Raw genomic sequence first — 15,924 nt, 5'->3', positions numbered from 1 at the left:
AAGCTATAAACATAATTTTCACTTTTTGACCTTTACAATATTATATGTTACTAAGTTAATCTTTCATGAGAGAAAAAAAGCATAGCTAGAACTTTGGAAAGTCTAGGATACGTACAGGCAGATTATTCTATTTTTTGAGGGCTCTCTGTCTTTTTAAGGCCTTCAGGTCATTGAATTAAGCTCATGGCCAATGAGGGAAGTAATCATCATTTAGTCTACTGGCATAAATATTCCTCTTTCCTAGAAAATGCCTTTACAGAAATATTCAGAACAGTGGTCAAATGTCTAGATATTATTGTCTAGCCAATAGACATAAATTAATCATCACAGCCACAGGCATTGAGTAAGTTCTGAGTAAACCATCAGAATGAAGATAAAATTTTTCTTAGGCGTTTCTATAAATGGTAATAATACCAGAATTGCATTGTGTACTACAGTGATTACATTACCTGCTACAACAATAGAATAGAACCATGGTTGTCATTTAGTGTAATTAAAATAATACTTAGAGCTATGTGGATGCACAATTTCTATTCCTAGGTCACTCCTTATGTAAAACATTTTATCTGATCTGAAATAAGAAAAAGCAACATAGAAAAGATTCCTTCATAAAACATACCATTGCTTGGTGAAGATTGACTGCTTGAAAAGGGTTACTCCATGAGAATATTATGTGACACAAAAGAAGAGGAGTAAAATGTTAGCTCCTAGAATGCAGTTCATGCAAAATTTAGATGATACCATTATACTTAAAAGCTATCTCAAATTTGTTTTCAAAACAAACTTCATATTAAGAAACTAAAACTATGAATATACTCAGTGGTTATGCTTAAGTGATTTTCAATTCCTGCCTCAGCTATTAGTGAGTCAAAAAGTTTCTAAGCCAAGAGAGCTAACTCCTGTGGGTTACCAACAATACTGAAATATCTGCAATTCAACTAGAAATTGACTTGTCAGCCTCTTAGCAAGTCTCAGCATCAATGGATGTATGAAGATTGCCAAGCTCTGAATTCCTGGCAACACAGACCCTGTAATGGAAGCTTCCACCATCTTCTAGTGGAACATGTAGTCAGAACATGAACAAAACAGACAAAAAGAATGGCAGGAAAGAATGTGTAGGAGTTGTCAGATATTTCAAGATTGCTTTTGAATGATAATATAAAAAGGATCAAATTTTGCCCAAAGGAAGAGGGCAAAATAGAAAAAATAGAAAAATTAAGGGTTTGTAAGTGTTAAGAAAGAAGGTTCTGAAAAAACATAATTTATTTTATGTTTTTAAGGATTTATTTATGCACCCTTCTGGGGGGTAGGCCAGAGGTGCAGGGGTGAGAGGATTCACCAGAGACGGGGAGCAAAACAGGTGGATTGACTGAAATACACTGCTGAGGGGAGCAGTGGAGGTAGGCCAGCTCATGGCCAGGGGTTAAACGTGCACAGTGGCTGCTAACAGCTTCATAGAAGCACTATTTATTAACCTCCATATTCTGTCACTGTCATGTAACTTGGCAGTGGCACAGTGCTACAGCATTTTAATGAAAATCTTCCTCTTCTGTCTGCCTGAATATGGAATAGAAACATAATTAATGATTTGCCATTTGTTGTGGAAAATTTTTTCTCAGTAGGTTCACACTGAAGAACATTTTTTAAAATGTTATTTTAACATGATCTTATTTCTTAAATGACCATCGAATTACACTTGTTTGATAATTCCCTTGAAAGTAAATGAGCAACATTTATTCTCAATAAAGTTTCCATTTTAAGTAGGCACATTAAAAAAAAAGAAAATAAAAATGTTATTTTACTATTCACTTATGCTTTTTGATGCCTTTCACTCATGCCATCTATATCCATCCTCTACCTCTGATAGCCATCAACATGTGCTCTGTATTTATGAGATTTCCTTTTTTTAAAAAGTGACACCATATAGTATTTGTCTTTGTTTGCCTGATCTATTTCACTTTGAAAAATTTCCCTCTATGTGTAGCCATGTTGTCAGAAATGGTAAAATTCAATTTTTTTTATTTTAAGATTTACTTATTTATTTATATAGACATAAATAAGTATGTATGGGGTACAGGTAAGGTGCAGTGGCTGCAAGAGGATTCACCAAAGACAGAGTGGGGGGCAGAACTGGCAGACAGACAAAATACACTGCTGAGAGGAGCTACGAGTGAGACAGGAGAGGTCTGCTGTGACAAAGGTCTGCTGGGTCATCTCCGGGGCAAGGATTGACCTCCCACAGAAGTGGCCATGGCTTGGCTTAGCTTCCGAGTGCAGTGCTCCAACCCACTGTGCCACCAGGGAGGCCTCAATTCTTACATGGATTTCACAAAGACACCATTGCTAATTTTCTTCTAATAAGCATCCATGTTTTAGTAGATCAGTCTTCATCACACCTGAGAGCATAATTTTGTATGTATATTACTAAAGGTTCAGGTGGAGGGTGAGGGGATATGCCTGTGGACAATGAAAACTAGTTAGATTCCTCCCAGGGTGCATTTTCTTCATTTTAGTTAATTAAGGACTCTGCTATTGTCAAGACTATCCCCTAAGTGAGAGGCAAGAAGTTTACTGTGCAACTGGGATTATGGCAAAGACATCACACATTCCTGCATGCCTTTCTTCCTTGTGGTCACAGTTAAAAGTTCCTGCCAACCTGTTGTGACCTGTCCAAAAGTCCACTTTCTTGCCTAAAAAGCTTTTTGAATGACTTTGTAAATTTGTTGGGAAGGGTAAGGACTAAAGCTCCCAACACTGACCTAAAGATGGCACAAATCCTAGACCTCCTGGAAGCCCCTCTCCTCAGTGTTGCCAATACTGATTCCCTTCCCAGAAGTACTTTATGAAATAGAACATACAAGGGTGGTAAACTCAGAGGATACATTCAATGCAAAAGGCACCTCCACAGGCAGGATTCATTTGATGCAAAGTCAGAGATTCCCAAAGGTGAGTTTCAAGTACTGACTTTTTCCTTATGCTTTACTTTCTATGTGGGAAGTTAGAATCTGCTTGTTTTTACCAGGACCAAATCACACTGGCAGGTGTCTGTTAGAGAGGTTTACTGACCTAAGGACTAGTCTAACTGATGGCTAAGTGGTTTCTCTTTAGTAATTTTAGGGAAGAGAGACCTTCCAAGGTTTAAGGCATTTCCCTTGAAGCTATGAATCATCTTCGGAGTTCACTGTTCTCTGTATCAAGGGAACAATACTACTAGTCACTGTGCATTTTCTGGTAGGCTCATTCTCTTATATTTATATTCAACCAGCTGCTTCCTAATCTCAACCATATTTCATTCCCTGAGCAACCAAAACCCCCTTGCCATCAAAGCATTGAAATCTGATTTTTGTTTTTGCTTTCCCTTCATGTTTGTATCATTTTAGTGAAACTCTTCAGTTTGTTTTTATCAAGCCCATTGCCTGTGGTCATAGTATTTAGTCTACAGAAGTCAATTGTGAGTTTCTTCACAATTCATTCCATTTAATAGTACTACCTATCCCTCTTCCTTTTTGTCTGGCTCACTCCCCACTTCCTTTCTCTCATGTACACACACTTCCTCCTCTTTCATAGTATGTTTTCTTTTTCCATTTGAATTTAAATAATCTACATTGAGAAAGGAACAGTTATTAAGGCTTAATCATATGAAACAACTAATCTACAAAATAACTATTTCATATAGTGTATTAATACATTTATCAAAAATTACGTGGGACAAGTGCAAGGAAAAGGGACAATAGTAAGTGAATTCTGTTGGGGCCAGAACATTATATAAGATCCCTAAATGTGACAGTTCCAATCCCAAAACCTGTTCAGCATCAGAATGGAATTGTTATATCTCAAAGTTAGTTCTGACAACTGATTAATCTTTAGGGATCAAAAAGCAGCTCTCTGACTGAGGAGACCATATATAATTTGAGTTGTTACAACCTGGATTCCTTTGTTCTTGGGAAACCTGGTCTGGACAAGTTCCACATCTGGATTGGGGTTCACTTCTGTGTCATCTATCTGGAAGGCATCGTGGGCAACTGCATCCTCCTCTACCTCATCGTGGTTGAACACAGCCACCATGAGCCCATGTTCTTCTTCCTGTCCATGCTGGCCACCACAGACCTCGTCTTCTCCACTGCTACAGTGCCCAAACTACTTAGTAACCTCTGGCTTGGCTGCCAGGAAATAACCTCTGCTTGCCTCACCCAGATGTTCTTCCTCCACTTCAGCTTTGTGGTGGACTTAGCCATCCTGTTGGCCATGGCTTTTGATCTCTATGTGGCCATCTGCCTCCCTTTGAGATACACCACCGTCCTCACTCTGCTGAGGATCATCAAGATGGTGGTGGGGATTATCGTGGGGAGCTTCTCGGTCACTGTATCTGATATTTTTCTGCTGAAACGATTGCCCTTTTGTGGGATTCAAATAATCATCCCACACACGTACTGTGAGCATATCGGGGTTGCTGGACTTTTCCTCTGCTGACACTCCATCAACAGCTGGTATGGATTTTCAGTGCCTCTCATGACTGTCATCTCAGATGTGATTTTTATTGCTGTTTCCTACACTTTCATCCTCCGTGTGGTTTTTCAACTCTCATCGCAGGGCGCCCTCCAACAGGCCCTCTGCACCTGTGGCTCCCACATCTGTCATCCTCATGTTTTACACCCCTGCATTCATCTCTGTTCTTGCTCATTGCTTTGGGTACAGCGTCCCTTGTAATGTACTCATCCTATTTGCCAACATTTATGTGGCCATTCCTCCTGCTCTAAACCTGGTGGTTTATGGAGTCAAAACCTAGCAAATTCAGGACAGATTTATTCTCCTTTTCACTTTGAAGAAAAAACTCAATGAGTGGGGAGGAGACGGTGGGATAATATTGATTGGGAAGCGCTTTATATAGCACAGAAAGACATAAAAATAAAGCTGTAAGTAATATTAACTTGAAATCTTAGATTTTCTCCATAGGCAAAATTTAGGGAAAGAAATATAGGATTTTCTTGGTTTATTTTTCACTTACATAAAGAAACCTATGATGGTACAGAAAGGCACTAATAATAAGGTTTACTTCTTTCTTAGTTCTAATTTTGAGATCTATAACTTACATCTGTTTTTTCTGTTTCTGTATTAAATACCCCACCTTTCCTCAAAGTAGAATTCACTTCTCTCTACTATAACCAAACTTAGTATTTCACACTTGAAGCCTGTTGTTATATATCATTAATCACTTTTCTGTGTTTTGTTTTGCTTTTCTAATACCCATCTCAGATTACATAGATTTGATTATCTTTTGTATCTGTTTTCTTCAATGGCATGCACCAAGAATATTTCCGCTAATCTTGATCCATATACTATAAATCTCAACATATTTAATTTTAAAATTTTGAGAGGATAATAGTAGTTAATTCATCTCACTGATGAGATACATTTATTTTTTGCAACATTTACTTATATACAAAATTTATTTACACAAAATAAAACAAGATACAGAAATTTATAAATATTATGCAAAGTTAATTAGTAAATTTAGGGTCCAAACTCAGATCTGTCTGATTCCAAATTCTTTTTTTTTTTTTTGAAAGATTTATTTATTTATGCATACAAGAACTGTGGTATAAGTCAGTACAGGGGGTAAGAGGATTCACCAGAGAGAAAGTGGAGAATGACAGAAATACACACTGAGAAGAGCAGCGGGTAGGTTAGGAGAGGTCTGCTGTGCCATCTGGGTCAGCTTCCTGGCCAGGGCTGGGATGGGTGCTTCAGTGGCTGCTGAGAGCTTCATAATGTTGTGCTTTAACCTGTTGTGCCACCAGGGTGGGCCCTGTTTCTAAATTCATTACCAGTTTCTTCCTGTATATTTATTCATTAAATGACTTACAAATTCCTCATTTTTAATTTCTCCAACTGTCACCTGGAAATACACTAATTTCAGCCATGTCCTTCTCTATAAAAACCAAGGTAGTATTTTAAAATTCATAAAGTGAATGTATTGTTTACATCTTGAAACTTAATAATTCCATTGTCTTTAAGATCATATACCAGAAGTTGTCCTTAGTATCATTGTAGGAAAGGAAGATCTCTGTGAAAATAACAAAACAAAACTTTGAACCTTGTAATTATTTGTAGTTATTTACATTATATTTATTTTAATTTCATTCGTACTCTCCATGTACCTTGATCATGTTAATGATTTTCTTTTGTGTTGTCTGATATTTTACCAAAATTAAAACAATGTGTAAGTGAGTGTTGGGTAGAATAGATTGAAAGCAATTTAAGGTTGTCTTAATCTCTCTCTTTCTCTCTCTTTTTTAAAGATTGATTTATTTATTCATACAGAACTGGGGTACAAGAGGTTCAGGGGTGGTGAGAGGCTTCACCAGAGACAGAGTGGGGAGCAGAACAGGCCGATTGATGAAGTACACTGCTGAGGGGAGCAGCAGGCGAGTCAGCCATGTGGATCAGCTCTGGGGCTGGGAATCGAACAAGCACTGACACGGCTGCGCTAGCTTTCAGTGCTATGTCCTAACCTGCTGCGCCACCAGGGAGGGCCTGTCTTAATCACTTTTAGGATAAAACACACACATACACACACACCTATTTGAAAGCATACATTTACTCAAGATGACTGTAGTAGACCACTTGGGAGTAAGAAGGAAAAGATAATGTGGCATTTTGATTTCAAACATTCTGTATTATAATGCCTGCTAAGCAGTTCAGGAGAGACATAAGCAGGAGCTACTTTCTTCCTGGGACTATTAAGATTTCTTGTTGCTTCCTTAGATATTTATCTACTCACACTCCTTATGAGCTCTTTGAAGGCAGCAATTTATACCCTTAAACATTTTCTTATAACATGTCTTATGAAAAGACCTCACAAACCATGTATTCTCAATAATGGTTTATTCTCCAGCTTCATCAGAAACCCCTTCCTTTTTTTTTGACACTGAATTGAATATTTATTTATCCATTTACCCACATGCAAGAAACTTACTGGTCTGCCTGGAAGTACTCTTTTTTTTTTTTATCAGTTTTTTTTTTATTTTTTTGTTTTTTTTTTTTCCCTCCATCTCATTTGTAGTCCCTGTGGAGAAACCCCTTCCTTTACACCATTATCTCTAACCTGTCCTTTCCTCTTCTCTATCAGGTTTAGGATAAATTAATTTAATATTTGTCTGGCTTATTCTAAACTCAACATTTACTAAGATGAAATATATTTTGTACATAAACAATTGGAAAAATATTCCAGGAATCTAAATAAAATTAACTTTTGTTATGGGAAGTTGGAGAATGTGACTAGACAGGGCAGATGAAAACAACTGTTCATTAATGAAGAGAGTACACCAGTGGACTTGTCTAATTTCAGCTTCTCAGGTGCATCACATTTCTCCTTGCCTCTTCTCCTATTACTGCTTCTTTATTCTTAAACTTGCAGTTCCCATTTGGCTGAAATTAAAAATCTTTCTTCACCCATTCCTTTTTTTAAATCTTGCATACTAGATATACATCTCTTATATACATTATACATTATAATTTACTTTTAATTTTAGGTCTTATAGCAATATTAATAAGATAACTGTTAGTATACATCATTTTTAATATCTATCCCCTCTATTATGTCATTAGGGACCAGGTTAGTTTCAGACTTGTTTACAATTGCATTCTATTGTTTACAAAACTTTTACTTCATAATAAGTGTGTAACTAATATTTGCTGAATAAAAGAGTTAAAACAAGTAAGCTTGAAGTAACAAATGAAGTCCTTATTTGAATAGTAGAGTCAAACTCGATTTGTAACTCAACATAATTAGAAAATTACGGTGAGTCACTGAGAAAAACTTGTTTTCTCCAGTAATATTTGGAGATACTTCTATTCTTATCATTCCTCAGATTTGTTCTTTAAATTAAACATTTCCATGTTATTACCTTTTCACAGCTATATAAAGTGATTTCCAGAATATTCAAGGATTTTGTTAGAATATAAAATAGACCCTCCCTGGTGGTGCAGTGGGGTAAAGCACAGCACTAAGAAGCTAAAGCCACATCAGCATGAGTTCGATTCCTGCCAGCCCTGGAGGTGACCACTTGGCGTGGCAGACCTCTCCTGACCTGTCCGCTGCTCCCCTCAGCAGTGTACTTCATCAATCTGCCTGTGCTACTCTCCGCTCTGTGTGGTGAATCCTCTCACCGTCCCTGCACCCCTGGCCCATATCCCAGTTCTGTATGCATAATAAATAAATAAATCTTTGGGGGAAAAAAAGAATATAAAAGAATAGGTGAGTAGAATAAGAGATATATTCCAGATTGATTTCTGGTCACATGTTAGGACAGAAAATTTTCCTGTTCAAGAAATGGGACTGTACAAAGTCTGACTCTGTGATTTTCAGATCTATGTGAACTTTGTATAGAGAACTGTCCCACAAAAATAGACTACCTGCCTACACGTTAGAAAATAGACTGAATTCTTCACTGAGAGAGGATGCAAATAACTGCCAAGCAAGACCAACTACAGTGAACAATGTCCCTGGAGTTTTGTTATCTATGGATAGAAACAGATAGTTCAATTAGACCACTATACATTGATTATTCACTGTGAAATAAACTTTGTCATGGTGCCAGAAGAAATCATTAAGCTGGGCCTGCATATAGGAGCTAGAGACAGGACCTCTATGGTGGGTGTTACTACTGCCAGATTTTTTTTAATCGAATTATTGAATACTAGATAAAGACTGTTCTGAGATGCTGACATTCTGGATTTTAAAACTCCTAAGCCAGTGCTAATATGCGTGAAGATATAAGTTCCTATGCTGGAAAAGTATTAATTGGGTTGAATGTTTGATCTTATCCTAGACTGACTTGGGGCCTTGGGACCTGGGAGCCATGAGCCCCCTTGGCACAGAGGGCCTCTGTCTTAACTTGTCTCTATCCCTGGAGAAAATGAGGGAAGTACATTTATTTGACTCTACCCCTCTAGGCTCTGTTTTTCACACCATGAACATGATTCTGTCTGTCTTATTATTTCCCCACCTCTGTCCTTCCTTGTGCTGTGAAAAATTTTTCATTTTTTTGGTTGTTTTTTTTTGTCTGCTGAGTTTCTGCAATCTTGGGTCCTTGCGCTGCTTTGCAAAACAGTCCCAGGACCAAGGCTTCCAAGGTATAAGCAAGTGGTGAGCAACATAAAACTATTGTGGATAAACCCGGAAATGAGTAGTACTGAGAAGTGGAATTAGTGGAAAGGAGAGAAGGAGGTGCAGAAAGAGAGCACCAGGAAACAGGAAAACACTGAGTATAACTTCCCAAACTGACACTCATTATATGGTGTAAAAAAGTAGTATCTATTAGAAGCTTCATTCTGAGCCCTTCTTATTGCTCTCCACAATGGAGAGGATTTTATTAAGGTCAAAATTGCTAATGCAAGAAAAAAATTAAGAGAACAAATGATCATTATAAATTTAGTAATAACCATACTAGACCAGTAGCAGGCTTCTGAGGTTGACATTTGCTATGCTAGCTCAGATCATTTTAAGTCATCTTTTTTTGTATTTGTGAATGCATTTACGAATGAGTGTCCTATTGAACTTTTGTGATGATGAAGGCAAGCACTAAGAATACACCCGTTGTACATAACCATGGAGAACTGGTATATAAATGGATTGAACATTTGTTTCCTAAAATTGGTCATACAGTCTTTCTGTGAATATCCCATATCTTAAAAAGGGGCAGAAGGGAAATCTTCATGTAGACACACTCAACGTTAAAAGAAGATATAAGGACAAGACATGGATTACAATAACTCATGATCAAAATACCACTGAAGTACCTTCTTTGTTTAGTGTTGGGGGAGACTGAGCATAAAGAGACATAGGAGGACATGTATTGCAGTATTTCTAGCCTTAGGAAGGTAAAAATGCCCAGGAATCAATGAGAGAACCAGTGAACAATATAGCAGGGAAATACTTGCAGAAGACAAAATCATATTTGGAATTCTGTGATCAGAGAATGGTGATCCAAGGAAACCACAGTAGAAGAGTAAAGAGAGTGCAGAGTCATAGCTAGAAGGTCTCAGCAAAGACTAGGCTTGCAAAGCCACCAAGATTTTAATTGTATCTAGAGTTTCTCCATGCAGTTGTGTCCTTCCTTCCATGCCACTTTCAGTAGTGTGCATTCTTGATGCAAGCTTTACTTGGTGGGACCTTAAGGCATAAGGATTTAAATAAAGGAAGTAGATTTTCATGCTTTTCCAGATCTTTTATTTCTGGAGTTGAAGTATAGGAGCCCACCTTGTACTTTATGTTAGTCTGTGAGGATGCAGTACTGAGGGAGACATTAAGTGAATTGTAGGTAGGCAGCATGAGCAAATTGCATCCACTATACCATTTGGATATTTGTTAGTGAGAAGTGCAGTTGGCCCTGTGCACTCATTTACTCTCTGAGTACTGCTTGAGCTCTCTGCACCCTGCTCTATTTTGAAGACAGACTCATGAAATAAGTAGATATATTTATTCTCTCGAAAGTTATCATTTCTTAGGTTAAAAAAAATGAAATAAAATAATGAAAACAATGTGTGGTAAGGGTTCTGATTGTAAAATGTGTAGAGTCAGGAGTACTTAATGGATATTGTTTATGAAATGTTACTGGGTAACTTCCATAGATAAGGAGAAATTAGCTAGACAAGAGAGAAAATGAACTACACTGAAGAAAGACCCAAGATCAAAGAAGCTAAAAAGAATTTAAACAAGAATATTGCTTCAGAAACAGAATCAAATTAGGGGTGACACACTTGCTGGACTCAACTTGCTTCTTTTTTTTTTTTTAATTTATTCATTTATGCATACAAGAACTGGGTACAGGCCAGAGGTGGGGTAAGTTTGCGAGGATTCACCAGAGACAGAGTGTGGAGCAGAACAGGCAGATGTACTGAAATACACGGTTGAGGGGAGCAGCAAGTGGGTCAGGAGAGATCTGCCATGCCATGTGGGTAACCTCCCTGGCTAGGAATCCAGCTGCAGTGAGAGCAGAGAGCTTCATAGTGCTGCACTTTAACTCATTATGCCACCAGAGAGGACACTTGCCTTGTTTATTTGACTCTGCTCTATATGGCTTCTTCCATACTGACCTAAGTCAGTGTCATCAGCTAATATGGTATGTGTTAGAGTAAAGAAATCAAAATATTGCCAGTCTTCTAAACAGCATCCATGAACTACACATCAGCAATAGTGTCAAGAATGCCACAGGGCTTGGCTAGGGAATCAACCTTTCAGTTAGAACATTACAGTTAGAAATATGTGATGTGAAGACTGTGAATACCACCAGGTAATGCGTCTTTCGAGCATACCTTGGCAGACAGTAAGTAAATGGGCATATCTTGAATAATCTTTAAAGTTATTCTTTAAAATCAGGAGACAAAGTGAAAGTCAAGAAAATGAAATAAAACAAGACAAATTTAATGCAATGTTCATGAGTGTGCTGACACTTCAGCATCTTTTTTTTTTTTAAAGATTTTATTTATTCATACAGAACTGGGGTACAGGCCAGAGATGCAGAGGGTGAGAGGATTCACCAGAGACAGAGCAGGGAGCAGAGCAGGCAGATCTACGAAGTACACTGCTGAGGGGAGCAGTGGGCGGGTCAGGAGAGGTCTGCCTCGCCATGTGGATCTCCTCCAAGGCAGGTGGGAATCGAACTCATGTGGAAGTGGCTTAAGCTTCTTAGTGCTGCGCTTTAATCGGCTACACCACCAGGGAGGGACCCAGCATCTTTTACTACTCCTCTTTCTATCACTCTTCTCAGTTGACATTTCCAAGCAATGCTGCCTCCTTATATTGCTGAGGTCCTTTATTAATCTTCCTGTTACATCATTTCGAGTTTCTGTTATCTACCTCATCCACTAAATATCATACTCTACTGTTTGTTTCCCACTCACCTGAGGAAACATTAGTATTTCAAAATCATTATTTGAATGAATTGAATATATACAATTTTATAAAACACTTGAAAGAACACAAATACATCAAAGGATTTCCAGTCTTATATGCTCAGAATTCAATTGTATCCTACATGAATTATTTGCTCTTTAAAATGACATATATTTGATTAAATTGTCTAATCAAGGTACCAATTGAAGGGAGGTCAATCTCTGACAATAGATTTTATTTGTTTCCTCTACATTGGTGTATTTCGGTTTTACATTATTCGCATCATGAATCATGAATTTACATTTGCTTGTGTATAAATATTACTTTGTTTTTTAAGAATCTAAAGCTTCTTTTATATTTATACTTCTAGATACACTTCTTTTTCATCTCCATATAAAAAATGTGACATCTAATGTGAGCACCTTGTCCTGAAGTGCTTGCCTCTATAACCCCCAGTGCTCTTACATTCTGGTTAGTGGCAGCCTGAGCAGAGTATAATTCACATTTAAGGCTTTGACCCTGGGAGGGGGATGAAGTTGGTGTTTTGCATAACAGAGCCCCTAGTAGTAGAGAAAAAACTTCTTTTGTCTCAAAGCACACCTAAGTCAATAATTTAACTTCCCTTCCTATTTGAGGTCCAGCTATTCTTGTCCTGGAGCCCCCATTCAGTTGACAGTCACCAGCTAACACAGATCTCACACCCACAGCCACCAATATCATCCACTGTCCTCACCCCCAATTTTTATTTGACTTGTTATGTTAAAAATTAAAATTTTTATCATATTGAATATTGCTTTTTTAAGTTTTTCCATTTGATGAGATCCTTGGTGCACTGTTTGTCTTATGACCTACCTAATATTTGTTCTTTATTTGTTAACTTAATTGTATTTCTTAAAACATTTCTCATGGATTCTATGTAGATGTGCTTTTAAATACATCTTAGGTTTGTTTTGTTTTGCTTTGCTTTTTTCAGCTAGACCATGGAAAGGAGTTTTTATTTTATTCTAATTGCAATCGGAAAGAGTTGAGTTGAAGATTTTGTTTGTTTGCTTTTTAATAATATAATAGTTTATTTTTACATCATTTTGTGTATTTTTCATCTTGGTTTTACTGTAGTTTGATTTACATATATCTTTTTGATTGATGAAGAATTTTATTTTACTTTTTTTAAGATTTATTTTTATTTATTTATGCATACAAAAATTGGGGTATAGGCCAGCGGTGCAGGCATGGGGATGAGAGGATTCACCAGAGACACTGGGGAGCAAAACAGGTGGATCTACTGAAATATACTGCTGAACAGAGCAGTGGGGGAGACAGGAAAGGTCTGCTGCACCTTGTGTGTCACCTCCCTGAACGGGGATCAAACTGAACCACAATGGCCTGTGGTAGCTTGATAGCACTGAGACTTTAACCCCTATACTACCAGTGAAGCCTGAATTTTATTTTACTTAAAGAGAATTGTTTATCTTATTTTGTAAAAATAAACAACAATTTCCAATTTAAAGGAAAGTTCACCTAAAAATTATATCTAATTGTTCAATTAATTTCAGAATATTTAAAAACCAAGAAATTGGTAAGGAAAATGTTTTAAGTAAAATAAAGGAAGAATCATGACCTCAATTAGCTAAAATAAATTAAAATAAAATGGTATAATTAGCTTCGACTTGTAAAATTCATAAATTATATAATAAATACTTTATTATTATAAAGTAAACATAAATAAATACACAGTATGTTGCTTTGCTCAAAAATAAATTTGCCCACAGAGAGTTGGAGAGCTCAAAATTGATTAACTTTTATGATCCTTTATACTGTTTAAGGAATAAAATTTTGTGAGAAAACAATAGCATTTATCAAAAGTAATTTGATTCAGATATTTATGCAGAGGCCGTAACAAGAGATAGGGGATGTAGGCCAGTCCATGTGTGGAAATACATAGGTAACAACGAGTGGATGTGATATTAAGACAATATGCAGATAGCATTTGTAATATAATAATTGTTTGGAAGATGAGTAATATGATTTTTGTGAGGGAGATAGGATTAGATTAATTCAAAGGTTTTGAGATGAGAAACGTATTGGGTTATACTATCATTTGTTGAATTGAAAACCATTGTAGAAGAAACACTAGGGGTGATGGAAGAGAAATAGGGTCATTTGAAACATGATGAATTGGATGTGCCTCAAGCAATTGGATGCAGCTAAAGATGGCAGGCATCCTATAAAAGCTCTACAATTGAGAAAAGAGGCATGTCTTCAAAATTATATTTTTCAGAATCTTAGCAGTCAGTTAATATCTAACATTTGGTTATCTCTCCTACATGTGGTTTGATAACGTGAGAAAGGTAGGCATGGATAGAACACTATAGAATTTCACACTGAAGAACAGGTAGAAAAAAAAATGAGTGACTACTGAAGTTGGAGAAAAAGATGTGTGTAAGAAGTCAAAGAATTGAAGAGATTTGGAAGAAAAAATCAACTGTTTTAAGGAAGTTTCACAAGAATGACTCCTTATGTAGGTAGACAGAGGTGAGAATGTCCTTCATAATATTGCTAGGAGAAAGGACTCCTCTTGCTTCGATTGTCCTCTTTGAGAGTCAAGGGTGGGGTCTACCTTCTATTCATTAGACATGTCTGACAAATGTGAGGATAGAAGTAGCTCATTACTTTCAAAAGCTGCAGAGAGGGGAGGTACTGCAGTAGACTCTAAGCAGAAAATCTGCAGATCATTGTTAACAATCTCCCATGATTTCGTTTTTTCAGTCTACGAGACTCATCCAGTCTGAAACCGTGATGGCTACATTCAACTTCAGTAGCTTCAATCCAGGCACATTCATCCTTCTGGGAATCCCAGATCTGGAACAGTTCCATATCTGGATCAGCATTCCCTTCTTCATTATCTATGTGGTAGCCATGGCAGGCAATTGTATCCTTCTCTACCTAATTTTCACAGAGCACAGCCTGCATGAACCCATGTTCTTTTTCCTCTCCATGCTGGCTGCTACAGATCTCATCCTATCTAATACATGTGTACCCAAAACCCTCAGGATCTTCTGGATAGGACCTCAGGAAATCACATTTCCAGGATGCCTTACTCAGATGTTTTTTCTCCACTTCAGCTTTGCTGTGGATTCTGCCACACTGCTGGCAATGGCATTTGATCGTTACGTTGCTATCTGCCTCCCTCTAAGATATACCACAGTTCTTACCCATCAGAGAATTACTAAGATTATAATAGGTATTGTCATCAGGAGCTTTTGTATCATGTTTCCAGTTGTATTTTTAGTAAAGCGACTGCCTTTCTGTAGGACTCACATTATTCCCCACGCGTACTGTGAACACATAGGTATCGCCCGGCTATCATGTACAGACATCTCCATCAACATCTGGTATGGCTTTGGAGTGCCATTAATGGTCATTATTTCGGACGTGATCCTCATCGGAGTCTCCTACACTCTGATACTCTGTGCTGTCTTTAGACTTCCATCCCAGGATGCCCGCCAGAAAGCTCTCAACACATGCGGTTCCCATGTTTGTGTTATCTTGATATTCTATATACCATGCTTCTTCTCTGTCCTCTCCCACCGTTTTGGTCACAACATCCCTCTCTCCTTCCATATACTGGTTGCCAACCTCTATGTAGTCATTCCTCCTGCACTCAATCCAATTATCTATGGAGTGAGGACCAAGCAGATTCGGGATAAAATCATCCTACTCTTCTTCAAAAGGATCCAGTGATGTGGAAATGAGATGATAGGAAGGGAAATAGGTAACCATGTTGATTTGGGGAGTATATTTCATTTTTTAAAGCTACAATATCTACAATGATCATTTAAGTATATATGAGATTTCAGAAAGCTACCCTGAGTTGTATAAGTCAATGAGGAAAAATACGGAGATGTTAAGCGATGAAAGAAAAAAGTTTAAGGAGCTATAATATCTTTTAGGACAGTTTCCAGATGAGAGCTGGTAAAGCTAGTAGCAAATTATTACCCTCTTTAAGAGTAACTCATGAAAATTAATCA

The 15,924-nt window shown here is 37.3% G+C and overlaps 2 protein-coding genes across 2 annotated transcripts; both read left to right on the top strand.

Annotated features, from left to right (window-relative positions):
- The first annotated feature begins 1,986 nt into the window (after positions 1-1,986).
- Positions 1,987-4,888, top strand: LOC101620705 (olfactory receptor 52H1-like). The gene is given in 3 exon segments (XM_012725206.1): positions 1,987-2,001; positions 3,868-4,634; positions 4,636-4,888. Coding segments are annotated over 3 exon segments (1,035 nt in total).
- A 9,804-nt stretch (positions 4,889-14,692) lies between these two features.
- Positions 14,693-15,637, top strand: LOC101620471 (olfactory receptor 52H1-like). Its single transcript, XM_004683645.1, has one exon. It carries the CDS (start codon positions 14,693-14,695, stop codon positions 15,635-15,637), a length of 945 nt encoding a protein of 314 aa, XP_004683702.1.
- Positions 15,638-15,924: the final 287 nt, after the last annotated feature.

This window comes from Condylura cristata, unplaced genomic scaffold, assembly GCF_000260355.1.
Source record: "Condylura cristata isolate star-nosed mole 26May11 unplaced genomic scaffold, ConCri1.0 scaffold00015, whole genome shotgun sequence".
Lineage (NCBI taxonomy): Eukaryota > Metazoa > Chordata > Mammalia > Eulipotyphla > Talpidae > Condylura > Condylura cristata.
The sequence above is the reverse complement of the archived record's forward strand: the minus strand, read 5'-3'. Positions and strand labels throughout refer to the sequence as shown.